This window comes from Mangifera indica, chromosome 13 (assembly GCF_011075055.1).
Source record: "Mangifera indica cultivar Alphonso chromosome 13, CATAS_Mindica_2.1, whole genome shotgun sequence".
Lineage (NCBI taxonomy): Eukaryota > Viridiplantae > Streptophyta > Magnoliopsida > Sapindales > Anacardiaceae > Mangifera > Mangifera indica.
The window spans coordinates 1711097-1734685 of record NC_058149.1 but is presented as its reverse complement, the minus strand read 5'-3'; the positions used below and the strand labels follow the sequence as shown (position 1 = coordinate 1734685).

General features: G+C 31.4%; 2 protein-coding genes across 3 annotated transcripts; both read right to left on the bottom strand.

Annotated features, from left to right (window-relative positions):
* Nucleotides 1–5983: 5983 nt before the first annotated feature.
* On the bottom strand, nt 5984–7354 carry LOC123194933 (aspartic proteinase CDR1). The gene has a single exon (XM_044608441.1). It carries the CDS (start codon nt 7352–7354, stop codon nt 5984–5986), a length of 1371 nt encoding a protein of 456 aa, XP_044464376.1.
* Nucleotides 7355–13146: 5792 nt separating this feature from the next.
* LOC123193857 (probable LRR receptor-like serine/threonine-protein kinase At2g23950) lies at nt 13147–17604 on the bottom strand. 2 transcript variants are annotated; one of them, XM_044606926.1, is made up of 12 exons: nt 17228–17604; nt 17013–17145; nt 16852–16923; nt 16625–16768; nt 16375–16446; nt 16156–16215; nt 15952–16052; nt 15740–15871; nt 15301–15645; nt 14278–14657; nt 13721–14121; nt 13147–13354 (listed from the first exon to the last, which is right to left on the bottom strand). In XM_044606926.1, coding segments are annotated over exons 1-12 (1935 nt in total). In that variant the 5' UTR covers nt 17322–17604; the 3' UTR covers nt 13147–13353. The 2 variants fall into 2 exon arrangements, 1 of the variants encoding a protein (XP_044462861.1); XR_006497154.1 differs by having other exon boundaries at nt 13461–14121.
* Between the last annotated feature and the right edge of the window lie 5985 nt (nt 17605–23589).

Below are 23589 nucleotides of genomic sequence, written 5' to 3'. Positions count from 1 at the left end.
TCAGGATTCTAATTATATCATATGATGCGTTAATCATTGTTATACACATGATTTATTACTTTTTATATGATTTTATATTTTTTATATATTAATGCACTCGAATACGAATATTGTTGTAAATTATAGTAGAGACAATAACGCGGGAGATCGAGTTGAATATCTTAATTCTTAATCTTATGTTTATCCTTGTTTTTGTAGAATTATGATATTAAGATAACAGAGAATTTGTGTCCTCCCTTTTTATATAAAATTTATCTCTCTTTTTCTTTTCTATCTCGTGAGAAAAATTCATTTCACTTTTATCTATCTATATCTGTTAAAAAAATAATATAATATTTATTAAGTATCAAAATATATTTATAATAATTTAAAATTTTTAAGATAATTCAATATATAAAAATTTACATAATATGTAAGTTAAGAGAGAAGACAGATTAATAAGATATTTATTTTATTCGTAATTGTAGAGATTTTACTCATCCCTTTTTTCGTCTCTATCCACGTCTTTATCAATGAATTTTCTTCTTATTTGGGGAGGAATGAACTAAAAATCCAATTTTACTAGTCAAATTATCCTTTCTAGGATTGAGTGAGATAAAAAATTGATAACTTGACTTCGATCGAGAGAAATTATGTTAAATTTTATAATTTATATATTTATAGACTATATTTCAATATTCAAAATTCGGTGTTAGATTATATGTACAAATTTTAAAATTTGAAGAATAAGATGAGATACATCGTATTATAATAAAAAATTTGCTAGATAAAACTGAGATTTCGAAAACGTAAATTTAATATTTTAGACTTTTAAAAGTTATTTCTATTTTTATTTAAATCGAATTAAACTATTTGTAACTCTAAAATTGGATATTAATTAAAATATGCACTAATTTTTTTGTGTAAATCTTTTTAGGTAAACTTATAGTGATTTTACTTTTATAAACAAATTTAATTTTGTTTTCAGTAATACCCTTCTCAATTAATTATGTCACTCTCTCGGCTAATTACGTTAAATTCGGTATAGTTTTTTTCAATAACTTTTTGAACATATTATGTTTGGTAAGTTATGAGTGCATAAAGTGCGCACACTTCTTAGCACTCTCACACATTTGCATGCACTCGAATACATCCGAACACGCCTGCACATACCCCAATGTACTCGAACTCACCTATTTGCACTTATGTCATTCTTTATACTTATGTTCATCTTTTCATTTCGATCTATATTAAAATAAAAATTAATCAATTTCTAAATAAGTTTTTAATTCTTTAAATCATAACTTATCAAATATAGTATGCTCAAATGTTGTCAAATATGACGTAATTAACCAAAAGAGGTATTAAAAGAAATAAAATAAAATTGATTAAATTATATATATATATATAAAGTAAAATTATAGTATGTTTGTCTAAAAAGATTTTTGCAAAAAAAATAATTGCTATTTTAATTAATATCCCCCTAAAATTATACAAAAAGATTGTCAAATCACTGTCAAAAATACTTTTTCAATGGATTCTAACCATGCAAAGGCCGTATAGAATAGAATCTTCACTTTTTTTCAACATCAAAGCATATAAAGTTTGAAAAAGAAAATATTGAACATTATTTATATATAATAGTTATAAAAACTTTTTTTTCTAATGTGATCATTCATTCAACTAATGAGATCATTCCATTGAATTAGGGCCATATATATATATATATTTCCTACCCAAGGTTTAGTGTAAATCTACTTCTTCTCACCTGTTAATTATCAAAAATCTAAATATTTATTCTTCTATTAAATTTAACTGTTATTATCAACGATAAATTATTATTTAACAAAACTATTTTAAAAACTAAAAATTTATCATATTTTTAACCCTCAAATTTAAAAACTAACAAAGTCCTCCCCCCACTCAAAGTTTGAAAAACTTATATTTTCTCTTAGGGTTTTTGCAGTAACTGTCAGTGCTCGTAAACGACGACAACAACAAAGGTGTTCTCTCTCTCTCCTGGCTTCTCTCATAGTTACGATCCATTTTTGACAATCATCAGTCATCCTCTCCCCTCATCGGCTAAAGCATAACGAGACCAAGATAAAAGTCTCTTCATCATGCGACAAAGAGATTTCAATCTCTTCATCATGTCATCATGCGACGAAGAGATCTCAATCTCTTCGTTACATGGTGAGGGAAGAGGATGGTCAATAATTTTCATAAATGGATCGCGTTTGAGAATGAAGCCAAGATAGAGAAAGAGAACGCTACTGTCACTGTCTTTTCTAGCTGTTGGCAACTATCACAAAAATCTTAAGGGAAAATGTAAGTTTTTTAAATTTTAGGTAAAGGTAGGTAAAATAAATTGTTAATTTTCAAATCTATCGAGAAAAATATGATAAATTTATAATTTTTTAAATATTTTTATTAAATGACAATATTATATTAATAATAACAATAGATAAATAAATATTAAAATTTTTAATAATTAACAAATAAAAAATTTGATTTTTACCCAACTTTGAGTACGAAATAGTCATTTTGGCCCAAAAAAACTCCTGGGGTTCCTTTCATGGGAAAAAGCGTGTGCAGTCGTGGGGATTGGAATTCCAAATAGAAGCCCAAATGCCCAATTCTATGAACCCGTCGCCACAAAAACTGAAGGGGGTCTACAAGGTGCTGTTTACTTTGCATCGCCGTTGATGTAGAAGGCAGACGCGACGTTTTATGGGATATGATCGACGGCGGAAAATGTGTCTGTGTGCATGGAATAGAAATTGGGTATAAGCGTAATTTCGTCTAGAACAATGAGTTCTTAGACATGCCATTCGTCAATGAAAAATAAAAGGCGATTTGATTGGTAAAAACCAGAGGTTATCCGATTTGAGGTGACAAGCCCAATGCACGGATTGGCTAGAAGCCCATTTTAAATATATCGTCTTAATTATTTTTTATTTGAGATTTGATAAAATGATCAATTTTCATTTGTAAAGTTAAAAAAATTAATTTATATTAATTTGTTAAATTAATTATTAATTTTAATAGTTAAAAATATTAAATATTTGTAATATAACATTTATATTTTTTATATTTTGAGAATATAATTATCAATTTTAAAATTATTAAAAGACATATTAAAATTTAACAAACATCCCAAACTTTTTCAAATTTCAAACCCTCTTAACAATTTCATTAAAAACTTAATGTTTTTAAAAATTATATTTTATCCGAAATATATGATTATACAGAATTAACATCAATATCTATATTTATATCAATAATTTTTTAATTATTTTTAATTGAAATCAAGTATAAATTAAGATATAAAATTATTTAATAAAATTTCAAAGGTATAATGTTATTTATCTTGAGTGTCTTTTTTTGGTCTTTTCATAAATTTTATAAAAAAGTTAATAGAATTTATAAAAAAAAAATTTAACAAATGGGTGAAAAATTGACTTCACTTAAAAAATTAGCATAATTTGATATTTTATCAAACCTTAGGAGGGACATAGTCATTTGGCCTCACCTAAATATTTAGGTAAATTACACTTAGGAAATGGCGGGAAATTAATTAAAATAGGCAGCCGATTTACTGTTTAAATCTTTTTCGACAACAATTACTAACTTTTATCTTTTTAAGCAAATGATATTTTTTATTTCAAAAATACCCTTTATCGTATTTCTCTCTGTTTACAGTAGCTTTCACCGATCAATCTCTTATATTTCAGAGGATATGCATTAAGCTTAATTTATCAGTAATGAATAAAATTTACTGACGAAAACAAGATATAATAATGGATACTTATATACTTTTACATATTTATAAAATGATGGATATAACTTATACAGAATGTGTGGGTTGTGTCGAATGAAAAAGGGGGCATGTCTCTTCTAAACGATTGGAAATGGTGCGAAAATGAGTGAAAGGGTGGGTGTATCTTCAAAATGGTGCATTTTTTTAACAGGTGCAAAAATGTGCAAAAGTATAAAGGAGTGCATGAAAGGGTGCAACAATGATGAAAAGGTGCGTGAAAGAGTGCGGGTGCTTGAAAGGGTGCGGCAACACTGAAGGGGTGCGTGAAATGGTGCGACAACGTTGAAAGGTGGTTGAAAGGTGCGACAACATTGAAGGGGTACGTGGAAGGGTGCGACACTTTGAAATGGTGCGTTATAATATCAAGGGGTGCATGAAAACCCTAAAAGGTGTGTGATTCTCTCCATGGGTGCATGGACGGTGCGTTATTCTCTCCAAAGGCGTGTGCATGCTTGCATGCACAATTCATTAGTTGTAATGAAAACACTTTCATAAAAAAAATTAAAAATTAATTCATTAAACTAGAAGAGAGAATTCATTTTTTTCATTAATATTTAGATAGAGTAGATTTGAGGCAAATGAAAGTATTTACTGCAATATTTATAAAAATACAATTATTTAGTTCTTCCAAAAATAACCTTTTCTTGTTATTTCATAAACATCTCTTTCTTTAGTTATTTTCATTATTCCAAATTTGTTTTATTCTAAACCCACCTCATATTTCTGTTCTTGAATCCATTGATCAGAAAAAATGGTAGCAGTGATGTTCATGCTTGGATTCAGTGGACAATGACACAAGCCAATAAAAGAATCAATTATGATGGATTTGTAGAAGGAGTATGTTCTCGTTTAGATATCAATCAAAGTTATAATGAGATTAAAATTTGTGTCAAATCCAATTGAGTTTAGTGATTTGTCTTATTTATTAAAAGATGATTACGATATTCGAATGATGATGTAGCTATGTAGGTCACGCAAAAGGTCTCTCTTATTTCTTAAAGTGGTGATGCAACAAATTGAATTTCAAGGTAATTATGAGTAATATTCACAACTAGAACAAGACATTCATCAAGGGATTTATCATAATCCATCAACTGAAGTTCATTCCATGGATAACATATATATACACAACTAGAAAGTGTACCAAAAAATAACGGGGTAAATATAAATCATGATCATCATAGTATTGAGAATAATGTTGGTTGGAATCTTTTGTTTCAATTTGTTTCAAGACTAGGCATATGGTGAAAGAGGCCTATAACTAATATGGGGTACACCGGAAGGCTGTTGTCAAGCAGATGATTTACCAACAAATAATATTCACTTTCGAGAAAAAAATGAATATCATGATTGTGATGATGACGATGATAAAGATTATAATGGTGACAGTGATATTTGTGGTACGGAAATAGGTGATAATGTTATTGATGATGCAAGGGTTGGTACGCCACACTTTTCCAAATTGTCACACCTTTCCACGCACTCGCACCCCTTGACGCACCTTTTTCCAAATTGTCGCACCTTTTCACGCATCCGCACTCCTTCACGCAAAGGACGCACCCCTTAATGCACACTTTTCCAAATTGTCGCACTCTTCCACGCACCCGCACCCCTTCACGCACCCGCACCCTTTCACGTACCCGCACCTTTTCAACATTGTCGCACCCCTTCACACGCCCTTTCAAACGTATCACACCTTCCATGCACCCGCACCCTTTCACGCACTTCTTAAGTGTTGCCACACCCTTTCACGTACCATTTCGCACATTTTCACACCCCCTCGGAAAAACATACCGTTTTGAGAAAACGCCCATGCTTTGGCCATATATTTTGTGTTAATTATATCCATCATTTTGTAAATGTATAAAAGTATATAAGTATCAATTATTATATAAAAATTAATATATTTTTAACCTATAAATTTTATTCGTATCCTCTGAAATATAAAAGATTGATTAATGAAAGTTGCTGTGAAAACTACTGTAAATGGAGAAAAATAAAATGAAAGATAATTTTGAAATGAAAAATATCATTTACTTAAAAAAATAAAAGTTAATAATTATTGTCAAAAAAGGTTTAGACGGTAAATTAACTGATTATTTTAATTAATTTCCCGGAAATGGCTGAGATTTTATATTATATATAAATTATGTATTTCAATATCGAAATAGAATTTGTATGACCTTAATCATCAAGAAGTGCACAATCAATCCTTTCGAAACTCAGCTTCCTCCCATCAATATCATACGCCACATTATAATTCTGCTGCGCCATCATCCCAATGAGCGATAGTCTGGTGTAGGCATCGCCATTAACAAAGCTTGGAAACACAGCCATGCAGAAAACATTCGGCCACGCCTGAAGAAACAAGCTCTCCCTATCCAAAACCAGCTCCGCCCCATCTTCAAATTCAAACCTCACCACCGGAAACCCCACCAGGTCCTCCCTCGCCGACCCCTCGTAGCACAAACTCCACGAACTGTACCAATAACGGTTTAGCCACATGTCCAGCAGACTCTGCACTTCATCCCTCAGAGCTTCAAACCCTTCTTTTATCAGCCATGTCGCCGGCGACCCCGTATCGATTATCACTCCATCGTTGCTCCACGTTCTTCTTTTGAATATATTCACATCAAGGTCGAGTTGTTTTTCTCCTACGCTTATGGATTTTAGGGTTACATAGTAACGGCCGTTGATGACTTCGAGAGGCGTCGAATCGCCTTCGATTCTCGCACCGTATCCCAGGACGAGCTTATTGTGGTGGTAGAAAGGATCGTATAAGTTGCCTATGCAGTAAGAGAAGCTACGACCCAGTTGAGAGACGAGGGATAAATGGCCAAGGCCGAGGCCGAAAACTCCACTGAGTTGACGGTCGTTCAACTTTCCGTTGTCATGGCCGCAGCCGAATATCACTTCCGGAACGGTTGTTGTGCCCTCATCGGACGTTTTGAAGACGATTTCATCGGTGGCGAGGACGCCGGAAGAGGAAGGACCATGAACGTACGTTTGATTGTACATACATTTGCTATAAGAGTTAGCCTTATCACAGCTCTTATTCCTGGTGCCTGGCGAGAAGCGGCAATAAGGCGACAAGCATGATACATTATTAAAGGTGGAAGATTTTGCAGGGTTGAAAATGGGGCCAAATTGTTTGAAACAGTTTATGCAAGGCTGACATTGGATCCATAGCAGGCTGCTGCCGGTGTCCATGACGGTGAACTGTGGGATGGGAGGGCGGCCGATGGAGAAATTTAAGTAGAATAACGACGAGTCAATGCTGGGAAAAACATCAGCTTGGTAATCTTCTTCTTCTTCAGAGGTTGAAGAAGATGATGATCTGGTTTTGGATTGTAAGTAAGCGAGGCGAGCAAAGGAAGTATTTATGGCTTGTTGAGCTTTGTTTGAGAGGCTCTGCTTGTGATTGTGAAACGGAGAGTGGATTGAGTCTCTATGAATGAGTTCGATAACGACCCGTTTTGGTGAAGCAGTGAAGGTGATGGTTGTGAAGGTGAAGAAGATGAGAGGAGGAATGAGACTGAAAGGAATGGCGGCCATGGGAGAAAGAATGGCGCTTAATTTGGAGAGCCATGAATGTTTGGATTTAAATTAGAATGATTGATTGAGATTTTTGGCACACACAAAGGCCATTTAGTGTTGAAAAATATGTAGTTAGAGGTGAAGAAATGGAAGGCTTTGAAGGAGAGTAGAATAATATGGAGAATCTGGGAAGAAGCAAAGGACATGAAATGAAAAAATAGAAGCCTCGAAACAGCGTAGAATTATAACCAACCTCTATATATATATTATTGTATGATTAATTAATTTTAGTGTAATGATAAAGTACTTAATCATCAATTATAAAATTATATATAATTTAAATATTTAATTAAATATTTAAAAAATCATAAATTACTATTTAGTGTTTTAAAATACAAATTAAACCAATCAAATCGATTTGATGAAAAGTCGGCCCCAATAGTCAATTTAGTTCGAATAGTGAATTGGATCATAGCACTAGCTATTCAATGTTTTAAAACCCTAGTCTAAGACTCAAATTGAGTCCACCTAATCATGATTGTGCCCCATATACAACCAAGTCATAGTTTTATTTGGTTAAATATTATTATAATGTCTATTTAATTTATTATCAATCCAATAGATAATCGAATCAGTGTAAGGCCTGGACCAGCTCCAAGTTGATATACAGTTCGGGTTTGAAAACATTGGTCAAATTGACTATTTATTTATTGCTACAAAAATAACCTAAAGTCTCAAACATTAATCAAATAATTACAGGTTTATATTGTAGTTTATAACTAAACCAAATAATTAATGCATAATATGTCAGTAAATGAATTATCTAGGTTTTAGAACCAGGTAAAGATTAAAGGTCATGCCTCCAATTTAAGTTATCTACAACAAATGTAGCGCACAATCGTTAATTAATAATGTAATTTCACAATAAATTAGATAATTATTGTCAAATAATTTAAAATTCGTATTGTTCTTCAAAAATATATAAAAATAAGGAAATAAATCTCATATTATTTTCCATTAAGTCAAAATTTTACAATGAAACATTATGGTGTGTTTATTTCGGGTAACTATTAAAAATGAAAAAATTTCAGAAATATAGATTTCTTAAAAGAATACTAGGTATAACTTATTATTATATTTAATAAAAATGAATAAGTATAAATAATTACTGTATTTGATTGAATATAATAAAATAATATAAAAAATTTTTATTACTTAAATATCCTTTGGGATAATTATTTTAAAATATTTTACATGTTATTTGTTATATTAATTGAAAATAAGAGTCTTTTTATTATAAAAAATTAATAAATAAGGATAAGATTGTAATAAATTCAAAATTATTTATCTTTTAATACCTAAGGTGAAATTAGTAATTAGATTTTTCTCTTAGATTATTTGTTACATCAATATTAGTCACCCTTCTTTTATCTTAGGTCGATAGATCTTCTCAATTGGAAGATCCCCTATATGGATAATACATATTCCAATTGACTCAACCTATTTCAAATTCATTTGTACCAAAGGAAAGATATCCACGAGACAGTTTACCCTATTCAGATATCCACAATCAAGAAGAAGTACTGGATACTCTTTCGGATAAGTCCTAAAAGGAGAAGAAAGGCTGGAATTTCAATAAGTGTCTATTATTAAATTCACCGAACCCAATAATACGAATTTTGGGAACGTCAATATGCCACTACTAAAACATAGAAGAATTGAAATCTTAGATCAAAAACTACGTATGAATAGTATGAACTATTTAAACAAGAATTCTTAAATAATGAATCATCATTACTAACTACATCAAAAAATTTCCATTAATGAAAGAGAAAGATGTAAATCTACTAGAAAATAAAAAATACTTATGTTGGATGAAATGGTTATCGCTATCTGCTCTAATAAGAAATCATCGGTTTAACTGAATAACTATATACCATAATATTTTATTATAAAAGATAATTTACTAAGGTAATATTTTTATTATCTTTAACTAAACAATCCCTTAATATCTAATAAAATAATTAAATTATATTTATTTTCAATAAAAGCAAGAAAGAAACCCTAATTTGATATATCCAATTATGAAAGCTCCAAAAATGGCGAGAAGACTAGAGCTATATAGCATTTCAGCAATTATGATAGCTCCAACCGCTAGCGGAGAGAAATTAAAGGCGCCAAAAAAGGGACATTGAAATTTTTCTCAAAAAGTCAACCTCATATATAAAATTATCACGCATATAAACATTTAACATTTTTACCACAAATTAAAAAAAATTCCGAAAACACCCTTTATTTAACCAACTGCCTGCACTTGAGTCAAATGTTTCGAGCCATCCTTCGTACAGCAAATCCAATACAACAATTTATTCACACAAAAAATAATCTTATCTTACAAACTCCAAAGTTTTCCGTTTGTTTCTCAGGAAATATATAAGATTACACCAAACTTATTTAAGTTCACATTAAGACATACAATACATTCTAGTTTCTGCGATAAAAAGTAAATTTAAATGAATTCACTTACAGTTAGAACGGAAAAATAATAATTCAGTCTCTCAAGTTACATAATTTTCCGTTTGTTTCTCAGGAAATACAAAATATTCCATCAATTGACATCAAACGGCACATAATTAGGGCACAAAGGAAACTTACATTCAGAATTTCAAAAAATTAAAAATAAACAGATGAAGAGGGAAGTGATTGTGGCGGAACTAAACTGACTGACAGACGTACCTGTTGTCTTAATTGAAAGAAACGACGAAAGGATTGACCCGACATTTCGTATAAAAATGGTTTGAAGATTTGATTTGATTCGGCTTTGCTGTTGATGGTGTCTGGAATTCAAGTTTTCAACTTCGAACTAAAGGTCAAAAATTACAGAAAGTATGGAGTTTTGACGTATAGTTGAAGAGAGTTTGTGGCGGGTTTAGGTTGGCCCAGATTTGGCAGGCTTGGGTCCAAAAGCTCTTTCTTACTTCAATAACAAGCAGAGAGAGGAAATCTGAAACATGATTTGACAAAGGAACTACATTTGATTACATTTACTCCAGTTTAAACCCTAACTCAGATTAAATTAGCCAATTTTGATCCTAAATATTGGCTTTTTTTATTTATGAATTCGAGTAAAATAGAATCAAATTTAAAATTAAATTATTTTTAAATTAAATTCAAACCTTATCTCATCAAATTAAACCTTTTTCGAGTGTTGTTTAGATTAAATCCAACCCTTTTCTGATTGATCCCATTATGTGATTACTTTTTCCATGGATTTCCTCAACAGAAGAAATATATGAAGTAAAAGAAATATTTCAATCGTTTAGAAAATTTTGAGTTAAAGTCTATACAAGTATTAACGGCTTAAAATTAAATAAAAAATCAATAAAATTATATGTCTAGTTTTGAGTATTTAATTGAGTACTTAAATAATATATCATTATGTGATTAAGTGTTTTTAAATTAGGTCAAAGGACAATTTTCCAGCCAAGGTTTAATGAAAGAACAAATTTTCACCTGTTAACTTTCAAAAATCTAAATACCCACCTATTTATTGTTATGAATAGGAGTAAAATTGTCATTTCATAAAAATAAAAATAATTTATTTCCCCCTAAGTTTATAAATTTATTTCCTACCATGAAGGTTTGAAAAATCACCTTTTCCCCCTAGGGTTTTGAAACTATCACCAGAGATGGCAGAGTTCGTCATCTCCGGTCGCGTTCTCCCTCCCTTCTAACTTCTCTCTTCCTTTTGGTCTAAAACCCTAAATCTTGGTCGGAGATTATTGGCTTCAGACATTGCTTTCAGACGATCCATTGCGCGACGAATCTTCAACGACTTCAGTTCCAATTGTCATCTTCGTGGCCTTTTCATGACTGTGTCTTAGTCATGGAGGTTGGAGAGAGCATCGATAGACGAAAGGTCGATCAGAGAATGTAATCAAAGAAGGAATGAAACCCTAAGGGGGAAATGGTAATTTTTCAAACCTTGAGTGGGGGAAAAACGTGATAATATTTTATTTTTTAAATATTTTTAGTTAAATAACAATTTTACCCCTATTCATAAGGTGGATATTTGAGTTTTTGAAAGTTAATGGGTGGGAATTTGTCCTTTCATTAAACCTTAGGTGGGAAATTGTCCTTTGGCCTTTAAATTAAGAATAAATAATACATAATCACATAATGACATATCATTTGAATATTAATTAAATATTCAAATTTAGATACAAACAATATTGCTTATATATATATATAAAACATTCAAGTTTAAATTAATTTGAGCCGAATCCAAAATTAAACTACTTTGAACTGAGTTTATTTTTAAGTTAAAACTTGTATAAACTCAACCAAAATCTAATCCAACCAGATATAAAGGGAAGGTTAGCAATAGATGACATGCTACCACAACAATTTTGATAAGGTTTGAATATCATGTATTCACCATTTGTACATTGAACCATCGCTAGTCAGGTTTGAACTGAATATATCAAATAAGTGAAAACTCCGATCTTATAATCAAATAAAGACAAAAAATTAATCTTGCTACATGTCTGACGAGTTTTGAATTCATATCTTCTTCTTGCTTAGATGTCACTACCTTATCCACTTGAACTAAAAGAGCATATTAGGCAGAGAGTAATTTTACCTTTCCTACCCAAGATTTTGTTTGAAAAGTTTTTTTCACTCATAGTTAGCATAATAGAACTTTCTCACCCACAATCAAGCATAGATAATATTTTTTCACCAAAAATTAAACTCTATAAATGAAACAATGATATTAAGAAGTAAAATTATCATTTTATCCTTACTATTTTATTTTTCTAAATTATTATGTATCCTTAAATTATTAAAAATTAAAAATAATCTTTTAAATATTCAAATTATATTCAAAGTCTTTTAGTTTCATTTCTTTTTACTTTCTTCTTATAGATAAAGACGTCTTTATTATAAAATCATATTTTAAAAATTCTAAAATCATTTTCAAAATTTTAGGGGTTATTGAAAATTTTAAAAAAGTTTAGGATCTTTTGAAATGCGTCTAGGGCTGGATTCAAGCCGAACTCGAGTTCGGCTTGTTTTCGGCTCGACTCGTTTTTCATATCAAAACGACACCGTTTTGTATATATATATGGATCAAAACGACGTCGTTTTGTATAAAAAATTTAAAAAGAAAATTACCGAGCCAGCTCGAACTCGTCGTTTCGGGATCGAACTGAGCCGAGCCGATCTCAAGCTCGAGCTGACTCGGCTCGAATCCAACCCTAAATGCGTCTTTCCCTAATAATTTAAAAAATGAGAGTTTTTTTTTTTCATTCACAAAAAATTAGAGTTACATCCTAAAGAATTGAATATAATGGATAAATTATTTGTGTAAATCTTATATAAGAACTATCAAGGTCATATATAATTTCAAAATACATGGGATTCGAAAATTTTTAGAAATTAATTTGTGAATTTTAAAACATCTTCAAGAGTTAAATTATCATGTTAAAATTTGGTCTCAATTTTTTTTTTTTTTGCAAAATTAAATAACAGTAAAATTATTATTTTATTGTTACGTCATTAATTTTTTTAATAAAATTTGATTTTAAGTGAAAAAATATTGTTTATGTCAATTGAAGATGGAAAAGTGTTTATGGGACAAACCTTGAGTGGAAAAATATTATTTATTTTTACTCAATATTTATGAGCAATACCACATGAACCTAATTTTCAAATGATGTGATGTTCCCCAACGTAATTAAATATTATTTTATATTTAATTTAAAATCATTCAATCACATAATAATATATTATTTATACACACAAATAAATACTCAAAGCTGGGTGGCCTTAATTTTATTGTAATATTGTTGGATTTAAGATATTTGAAAACAAAAATATGAAAACAAGATACAGGGAGCTGAGAGCAGAGATCCCAAACCTTTTGGGTAACATTGCTTATAAAGGAAAAGCAGTTAAAGTGATGGCAGAACCTGTGCAAGGATTGGAAGACCGGGAACAAAAATCCAACCGCGTGACCTGCAAAAAGCAGCCATGAAAATGACCCATAACAACTGCAACTTTGAACACAAATCTTATCTCACTCACACATTCACTCCTCAAAAAACAGTGCAAATATCATTACCAAATTTCAGTCAAAACCAAACCCTTCTGAAATCAATTCCCCAGATTGCCTCTCTCTGTGACTCCCTGACTTGGGATCAGAGAATCTTCATAATGTCCCCACTATACATCACCATGACCCCCACATTGACAGCAATATTTACATTACAGCAACCCCATGAAACTAGAAAACTTAATAATCAACTTATCTTTTGCTTAAACATGTACTGGCTTGTAAAGAATTGGTAAAAAATTTTGCTTGTACTGGTTTGTTGTTCTTACTATCTTGGACCGGAGAGTTCCATGGCAAAGTAATCCAGAGAATGGTCATCGTCATCATCGTCCATTCCTGTGCCGAACATGCTTGAATGGTCATGAGAGTGAGTGTGGACATGGTCTGGTGCGGTAGTGGTGCGAGATGTGTTGTTGTTGTTGTTGTTGTTGCCATGGAAAAGGTTCATTGTGGGATTCGTATGATTATGTGATGCTGCCCATTTTTCGGCTAGACCATCGCCTTCGAGCATGCGGACAACATCTGACATTTTCGGGCGGTGGGCGGGAAGGTACTGTGTGCACAGCAATGCCACTTGTAGGATCTCCCCTACCTCAATGCGGTCATAGTTGCTTCCTAGCTCCCGGTCCACCAATACTTCTACTTGCTTTTCCTGGTGAATTTTCTTCACCTGCCATCCACATCTCAAGTTTTAGTCACCGTGACACAAAATTCAGATCAAGATGAATGCTACTGCATTTGTTCATAATCAAAACTGTATCGTGTTCAAACCAATTCAAGTGATAGAAATTATGACATTTAATTCCACTACTAGGATTAAACTTACCCACTCGAGCATGGCTCCTTTCTGATTAGTTGTCTTGCCAAACTCTAGAGCTCTCATCCCAGTAATGAGCTCTAACAAGAGAATGCCAAATCCAAATACATCAGTTTTCTCAGATGACTGACCAGTGGAGAGGTACTCAGGTGCGATGTGCCCAACCGTGCCACGGACAGCAGTAGTAACATGAGAATCAGCGTGGTCAAGTAGCTTTGCCAGGCCAAAGTCACCAACAACAGCCTCACAAAAGTCATCCAGAAGTACATTAGCAGCCTTCACATCTCTGTGAATTATCTTTGGATCGCATTGCTCATGTAGATACAGCAGACCCCTTGCAGCTCCAATGGCTATCCTCTTCCTAGTATTCCAGTCTAGAGCTGGTTTTGCTGTGTTAACAGACCAAAGACATAAAAAAATCAACAAATCGTCAACAGACTTAATGCTAAGCAGCTGTAATGGTTAAAGTGGTTTGTATACCTGAAGATTATAGTATAACAACAAAATTATATTCACATGTCGGCATCCGACCAGACAAAAACTGTTCTACTTTAACACTAAATATGCATATAATAACATTTTAGAGCTCAATCGAAGCTTGTAATTGAAATAGCATCACGAAATAATGAATTTGGGACAGACAAAAAATAATAGCACAAACCGTATGATGGTTAACAAATTGACTCATCATTTACCAATTTATTTTCTAAGTTACGTCTTGGAGAATTTTCATAAAAAAGAAGAGCCAGTTTTGACACCTTCCAAAATTGATCTACCACATTCATCTAAAATTGGGAATTGATTTTTTTTTTTTTTTTGGGACTTGGAACCACCAACTTTCATAGTCATGGTCCCAACCTGCCTAGAATAGAAGTTGGAACAACCAATAGTGGCCCATATCAAGACCAACTTATATTTGGATAAGTACCAATCTGGTGGCTAATGCAAAACTTCAACGGAAGCATAACAGTGACTGACTTTGTCCATGATGCAAAATTAGTAACAAAAGCTGCAGTAAGATAAAGTATCAACCTCTGAGCCTGGAAGCCACGCTGCCATTAGACATGTAAGGATACACCAAAAGCCTCTCATTAGGGGTGACACAATATCCAATTAACCGAAGTAAGTTCCGATGAACAGCCAGGCTGATCATCTCTAATTCAGTCCTAAACTGAGATTCCCCAAAAGTTCCAGCCACATCCTTCAACCGTTTCACCGCCAACATAGTCCCATCTCCCAGTTTTCCCTTATAAACATTGCCAAATCCACCGGCACCAAGTATGTTCTTAGAGCTGAAGTTGTCTGTGGCTAGTTGTAGCTCTCTGAAAGTGAAGCTTCTCAGATTACCAAGGCCTATTAGACCCTCTTCTGGTTTGTCTGTAACAAAAATTATAGACCCCTATTGAGATTTTGCCCATTCAATGTTGCTTCAAAAATAAAATTATTAAATCGGGGCTGTGATGTTACTCACCACCAATGTTAAGGATAATTAGGTTCTTCTGTCTCTTTCTGTGCCAAAGGAGTGCAAGAGCAATAAGTATGAGGCACACAACACTTAGGCTAACACCAAGACCAATTGCTAATTTCTTGGAATTGTGTTTCCCTGACAAATTAAAGATTAAAATATGAAAAATCAAAGATGATTAGATTAATAAATGCCGAATTTTCTGATCACAAAGTTACCAGGTGAAGCATTTAGAGGGAAGGAAGGAGGAACACTATTGAGTGATCCAGAGCAAACATCAGTGGAGCTGCTTCCACAAATTAATGGGTTCCCCACAACACTACATTCATGATTCAACAACAGTGCACCAGAAAGGTAAAGAATCAGGATGAATGAACATTTAACAGATAAAAGTAGAGAGAGCCATTGGTGAGAGAACATACTTGAATGTTCTAGCTGGGAACTTGGGAACTGGTCCACTGAGATTGTTATAAGACAAATCCCTGAATCACCATAGAAACAAACAAAACAAAATCTATAAAATAATCATCAATCCAAAATGTTTAAAAATAAGAAAATTTCCAATACACTTGCAGGTTGTCCCTATTCTCAGGACAAAAAAGGAGACAAAACCCATAAAGATAAAGAAAATCCACACTCACAGGAAAGCAAGCTGAGAAATTTTGGCTAAAGACACAGGAAAAGGTCCCGTCAAGCTATTGTTGTTCAGCCTTCTGCTCTCATTACATGACAAAACAACACAGTATATAATTAGTTCAAAGAAGCAATTTGCAAAGATGTCATAAAACCCATTTGCTTATTAAATATGAATATTAAAATAGGACAAAGTCTAGACCACCTATGTAGCTAAAATGATCATGTGTGAAACCAAAACGATCATCCAGTACTTACAAATATTGCAGACTATTCAGTTGACCAAGAGAGCTTGGGATTACACCAGAGAACCTGTTGTTAGAGAGATCCAAAGTTTGAAGTTTCTGAAGAGCTCCAAGCTCAGGAGGGATATCACCTGATATGTTATTGTTCTGCAACAATCTTTTGAAAAAGCAAGCAACAAAATTTACAATCTTAAACAAAATTCAAACCAAATGGGTGGTCGAAAATGATAATTCCCATACACTTGGCGAAGATTAGTGAGGTTCCCAATTGTTCCTGATAAAGTTCCAGACAAAGACTGGCTTGGAGCTCCACTGCCAACAAATTAAAACCCAAAAAAGTTGTTTTTCAACTTTCTCAAGACTAAAATACATTTAGACAAACCAAAATGACAAAAACTCACAGGCCAACAACAAGATTTTCCGAAGAACAAGTGATCATAGCCCAACTACAAGGATCCACTGAGTCTTCATCCCAGTTGCTCAACACTCCATGTGGGTCATTCAAGCCTCTCTTTATACTCACCAACGCCTCCACTGCAACAAAAAAACAAAACAAAAACAAAATTTGCATCCTCATAGCAGCGTTAAAGCAGAAAACAGAAAAGAAATATTTTACCTTCATGGTTACGAGGCTCATAAGAGAGATAAACTCCAGAAAAAGAACATAAACAAAACAAGAAGAGAAGAAAGTGTTGGTTCAAAATGGCCATGGCGGTTAAAAAGAATCCTTTCTTAACTGAAACTGATGGTGATGAGGATAATCACGAAGCGATGGAATAAAAAATAAAAAAAACGAAAACGAGGTGGGTTTTTATTTTTATGAACACAAAACACAAGATGGAAACGAAACTGAAAGACGAAAGCAATGTTTGTGTTTTTGCCTCTTTTGCTTTTGTTTTAATCTTCAGTAAATATTTATTTATCTATTTTCTCTTTTTTGGGTTTTCCATACGAACTCTCTCTTTCTCTTTCTGTGGCTTTTGCTTTCTCTTTCTCTCTGCACAGTCTCACTCACTTCTCGACCACCTTTTGTTTCGCCATGCCAAGGCCCTGCTCTTTGAGGAAGAATATTTATTTTTTGTAGCAATTTATATATTTTTATTATATTTATTTTAAGAAATATATATATATATATATATATTTTTTTTTATGTGTATTATAATATGATTAAATATTACTTTATTTTAAATTTAAAATCACTTAATTACACTATAATACACATAAATATTTATATTTATATACTTAAAATAAATACACATAATTTTTTTTTTTTACCATTCAATTTTTTTTAGTCATTATAATTATACATTTTTTTCTTTCCAAAACTCATCTTGTTATGATTTAATCAAATTCATGTAAGTGTGAATTTGCTCAAAGTTGTTTGAATTTAGTGAAATTTGAATTGAAAAATTCTCAATTGAAACTCGATTTGATTCAAACCCTCTCGATATGTTGATGTTGTTGCACCAAATTGGTTTCTCAATAATTTTTTTCTTTTTATAATTTTTTTTTCTTCCCTAATAATTCAAATGAATCGATTTAAGCTACCCTTTATTTTGGCTTCTTCAATTCTAAATAGCATAAGTAATACTTTACCGATCTAAATTAAACTCTTTTGATTCAAAATAAAAAAAGTGCCAAAAGATTTATTTTCGCCCAAAGTATAGTGAAAATCCAAAGTTACTTCCACTAATTTTTAAAAACTCAAATACTAATTCATCCATTAGTTTTCACTGTTATAGTTAAAGATAAAATCGTTATTTAGAAATTTTTATTTAGATAAAGAAAAATTGATTTTTTTAACCTCTTAGTTTTAAAAACTAAGAACTAATTTTTACACCCTCAAACTTTGAAACATTCATTTACGCCCCAAACTTTGAATGAATAGTCACGCCCTCAAACTTTAAAATATTGCATGTACATCTCAAAAACTTCATTCTAACTTTTCGACGGTGAATTTTCTTGGTGTTCTTATCTAACAGCATCTCCCCTCCCTTCATAGTGGTTTTTCTATGCGAAAACCATTGAAAATCTTATTTAAAGATTGATTTATAAATTTTTAAATATTTTAAAGTTAAGAACTAAATAATTCATAAAATAATTTTTTTTACTTTTTAAAATTTAATAAATAATAAATTTATTATTTTACCCTTATACTATTTTTTATTTATATTATTTAGGCTAATTTCTTAATAAAAATATATTTTCTTAAATTAAAAATGAAAAAATTATACAAATTATATTTAATTTTTTTCTCTTTTTAAATTGTTAAATCATATCTTATTATATGAATACGTAGAGATAAATTAATAAAAAGTGTTTTTCATGTAATTTTGTCATTAAAAATTTAAATCTATTAATATAAAGCTTCCTAATAAAAATAAATAAAACAAAAAGGCAAACTCAATATTATTTTTTTAAAACTTTTTTCTGTTTAAAGAAAAAAAAAAACAGAGTGTGTGGCAGAGGGGGGCACGGATTCGGTTCATCAAAGTGCAGAAATAGAGAGGGACTTGTTGTGGGTAACGTACAAACTGGACAGAAATCACTGCACCAACTGACCTGATCAATCACCACCAGTCTACTAACTTGCTCTTTCCAGCCACGACATGCAGGTAGTGAACCACTAAAGTCAGGGAAACTCACCATATTCCCCCTAGAGTTTTACATCTACGAGTCTCATCCATATAAGCTGGCGAGGGCCGCATTCAAATTGGGGAAATTTTCATCCAAACAATGTTTCTGTCTACCTCTTTTAGGCATGTCAAGGGCTGCCTAGGGCCTTTTTTTTTTTTTTTAAAATAAATTTTTGGCATTGCCTATAGGGACACAGCCCACACCTACTAATCATAAGTCACGTTAGAGTCTTGTGTTAGGATAAGTGTTTTAAAGTTACCGAATTTGACATTTATAAATATAATTTTATATTAATAATTAATAAAATAATGATTTGTTATTCAATTTATATATTGACTATTTATATGATTGTATAAATGATATGCTCTTAGAATAATAAAACGATGATAAAAAGATCAAATAACTGATCATAAGAATCTTATATACATATTTAGTGGTTATTCTAGAAACATTTGTAATCTCGACATTACAATAAACAAGAGCAAGTGTAATGATGATGAGATTATTATAGTGTTGAGTGACCCCACCAAAAGTGGTGACAATTCTCACCTATCGAAGCTATTGTAAACAACTTTGTATAATATATGGATGCATGTTATAGACGTGTTTATTGGACTAACTCAATCAAAGGATATCCATATAAATGGTTACTTTACTATTTATGGAACAAATCTTCTGAACATTGCAGGTGCGTGTGATCTTTTGACTTGAGATCACCAGATCGTCTCGTGTAAAGATTGATATGGTTTGACGCTATCTAACGTGTCATCATAATTTGGGTAATTATAAAGGTAGTAATTAATCATATCTTGAGATACATAGTGACTATGGTTGATCGATAAATAATTCATCTTTCCTGAGCACAAAAGGAGATATCTCACATGAGAAAATTAAATGACATCTATGATAGCTTGAATCTGTGACATAGTGGGATGAGGTTATAACTTAATTTGTGTTAGTCATTGATGTGTATTAATTCGTGCTAAGAGATCATTAAGATAAACACATTTTTATGTCTTAACCTCGAGATATATTAGTTAACAAAATGATTGAATTACACATAACTGTGATATAGTAAAAGCTTAAGAGATGTCTATTGACACTTTATTATCAGGGTGACCATAATGTTTTACTAGAGGCCAATTTTGGTCTATGCTTGAATTCACCTTGAATTCAAGCACTAACGACTCGATAAAGAGCGTATCATTAAGATAAACACATTTTTATGTATTAATCTCGAGATATATTAGTTAACAAAAGGATGAATTGCATATAACTGTGATATAGTAAAAGCTTAAGAGATGTCTGTTGACACTTTATTATCCGGGTGACCATAATGCTTTACTAGAGGCCAATTTTGGTCTGTGCCTGAATTCACCTTGAATTCAAGCACTAACGACTCGATAAAGAGCGTATGGGTCACACATATAAAGGAGTTGAATCAAACTTAAAGGAATGGATTGTTTATTGATAATTTGATGTTCAGACCAGATATCTTGTTCGCGAATGGACTAAGTTTGCTCTATAGGTTGAGAGAATTTGGTTTGATCATGTCTTAACCAAGTGCCACCCATGTACTTGGTGTAATGGTGTTGACCAGTATCATGTATTCAATGGCCTAGCACGACCGACATACATTTGTGTGCTAGTCGTTCAAGGCATGGCCATGTTGTCGAGCATACTTTAGTGTCCCAACTATGCAAACAAGCCATGTTGGTCTGCCACCCGTGCAAGGCTTGGCCATGTTGCCCAACACACATATGTGTGCTAGCCATGCAAATAGCCTTATACTATGTCGATTGTGCATTTATTTGTCCAGCCATACATGTGTGTTCAGAGTGTTGTGCGTGCTTAGAATTCTAGTCATACTTGGATATCTACACAAATATATATTTAAGGCATGAATTAATTTAATAAGAGAGTTAACACACAAAAGCAAAAACAAGAAAAACCCTAGCCATATGTTCTGCTTTCTCTCTTCTTGCCTGAATAATAAATCCAATCAATAGCCAGTAAATCCAATCAAGAGCCTTAGCAACCTTTTCGTCTGAATTTCTTCAATCACGTTCGTGCTCTGTGTAGATACCAAGCACCACCTTGTGAGGGTTGGATAATGTTTTTTCTCTTGCCACGTGAAGATTCGGAGGAGCTATCAACGTAAGTATAAACTTAAAACATCCTATGAGTGTTTTGCATGTTCATGAACGTATGTTTAAAATGGGTATCTTGGTTAGGATTTTTAGGTTTGTTTGTTTTTTAAATTTTAAATTTTATTGTGTTGTTGGTTATCGGTGCCTTAAAAACCCTACATCTTGTGATGAGAGATCAAAACATTTCAATCATGGAGGAAAAATAAGACTAAATTATGGAAGGAAAATAGGTCGATAGAAGATTCGAGAAAAGAGGGATATTGGGTGGAAAAGGTGAATAAAGATATTAAAAAAACAAACCAAAGGCAAGAGAGAGGATGAGTGGATGATATGACAACATGTTTGGTGTGACATAGCAAAGCGATGTGGCTTGCTTAAATGGCATGAGGTGGCATGTTTCCTAGTTATAGAGAGTTTAATTTAATTAAACTTTCTTAATGTTATTTAATCTTTATTTAAAGTCATTTTCCTATTATTATAAGGTTATCGAATATTCTATTAAGAGAAGCATTTATCACTAATAGTATATACGAATCAAGTCAAACTCAAACATTCTTTTGTTTGAGTTTGATTCAAATAAAAAATAGTTTAACTCGATTTCAACAAGTTAAAATTAAAAGTAATTTGAATTTAACTCAAATAGTTCAGTTTAATTTGACTTAATGTATGGTTCAAATCCATAAGTCAAATTCGTGACTTAAATTTATAACTCATTAATAAAACAACATCATTTAAATCAAACAATGAGTTAAATTAAATTGAATCAAACTATCTCTTCACTCGCAAATAGAATCGAATAGAACTTTTTTTAACTTGAGTTTGATTTATTTTCAATCTAACTCGAATTTATTAAATTAAATGAAACAAACCAAATTAAGCAGATTTTTGAGATTAAATTAATTCAATCTGAATTCAATCCTCCGTAATCCCATGTTTTAAAAGCAATAATAATGGATAAAGGTATAAGTTTATTCAATAATGTTAACGGTGCATTCCGATTTAACCCCCTACGTTAAATCACAATCAAAGGCAAGATCTCGGGCCAGTCTGATCAAAAATCAAATGGTTAGTTGAAATTGATTGTCTCAAAGTCATCACTCATGAGTATAGTTTTGAAAGAGATTTGTTCCAGCCTTGCTCCTTTTCTACAAGACATCCAGTCATTTGGATCAAATTTTTTAATTTAAATATTTTATAATTCACCAATCAAGATCAAATTAAGTGATTATAAAGGTGATTATGACCACCAATTTGGTGGTATCTTTTGCTAGCTGATAGCAAGTTTGCAAACTAATTAGTTACCTGAATTGGTTTATTAATTTTTTTGAATGGAATTAAATTTTTGATTTAGAAAAAATTATAAATTGAAACTGAATTAATTTAAATATTAATCAATTTTAAACCTAGTTGAAAATATCAATTAATCAAACCAAATTTTTGGTTAATCTGTTTTTGAACAAAATTTTTAAAAAAAATTTATTATTTTTTTAATTTTTGTGAAAATATGTTAAATATTTTATTTAACATTTTAAAACTGGTTCTATTTAGTTAATCAATTTTAAAAATTAGATAAACCGATAATCGAATTGAAAAACTAATTTTTTTATATTTTTAAACCAGTATATAAACCGGTTTTTCGAATAACTTATTTTTTTGTTTAATTTTTAGTTTAAAAATCAGTTCAATTTAATTACTGGATAATTTTAAACACTAATACAATTAGCTTCGATTCGATTATTATCAAGTCAAACTTAAATTTCAACCATTTGAATTTGCTTCACAGACCTTATAAGCTTTCAATTCTATTCAAATAAAGCATTAATAAATTTTTAAAAGTTAAAAATTCTATATTTATATTTTAAATTTTTTATTTTTTAATATAAAATAATTAATAAATATATAAAATATATAATTTAATTGTATTTATTGAGTCAGAGTTTGAATCAATTATTCTAGTCTCAAGTTTGAACTTGAGCTTTACTTGATAGGGTATTTTAATGTAATAATATTATTATATTTCTGAGTTTGATTTGAAAGGCTATATCTTCTTTTGTGGTTCAGCTATGTTTCTTTTTTTCCCGATAGACCTAACACCTAACTAATCATTGCCACCTATTTCTTCATTTTATTTTTTATATATAAATTTTTTTGTTTTTAATTTTTTATTGTAATTTTATTTGTCATTTTGTGC

Excerpts from the sequence above, each read along its gene's own strand:
- LOC123194933 (XM_044608441.1), bottom strand. The coding sequence starts at position 7,354 with ATGGCCGCCATTCCTTTCAGTCTCATTCCTCCTCTCATCTTCTTCACC.
- LOC123193857 (XM_044606926.1), bottom strand. The coding sequence starts at position 17,321 with ATGGCCATTTTGAACCAACACTTTCTTCTCTTCTTGTTTTGTTTATGT. Across the intron at positions 16,216-16,374 it reads ATTTCTCAGCTTGCTTTCCT|GGATTTGTCTTATAACAATC; the intron begins GTGAGTGTGGAT and ends ATGGTGATTCAG. Across the intron at positions 15,646-15,739 it reads AATTATCCTTAACATTGGTG|ACAAACCAGAAGAGGGTCTA; the intron begins GTGAGTAACATC and ends TTTTTGTTACAG.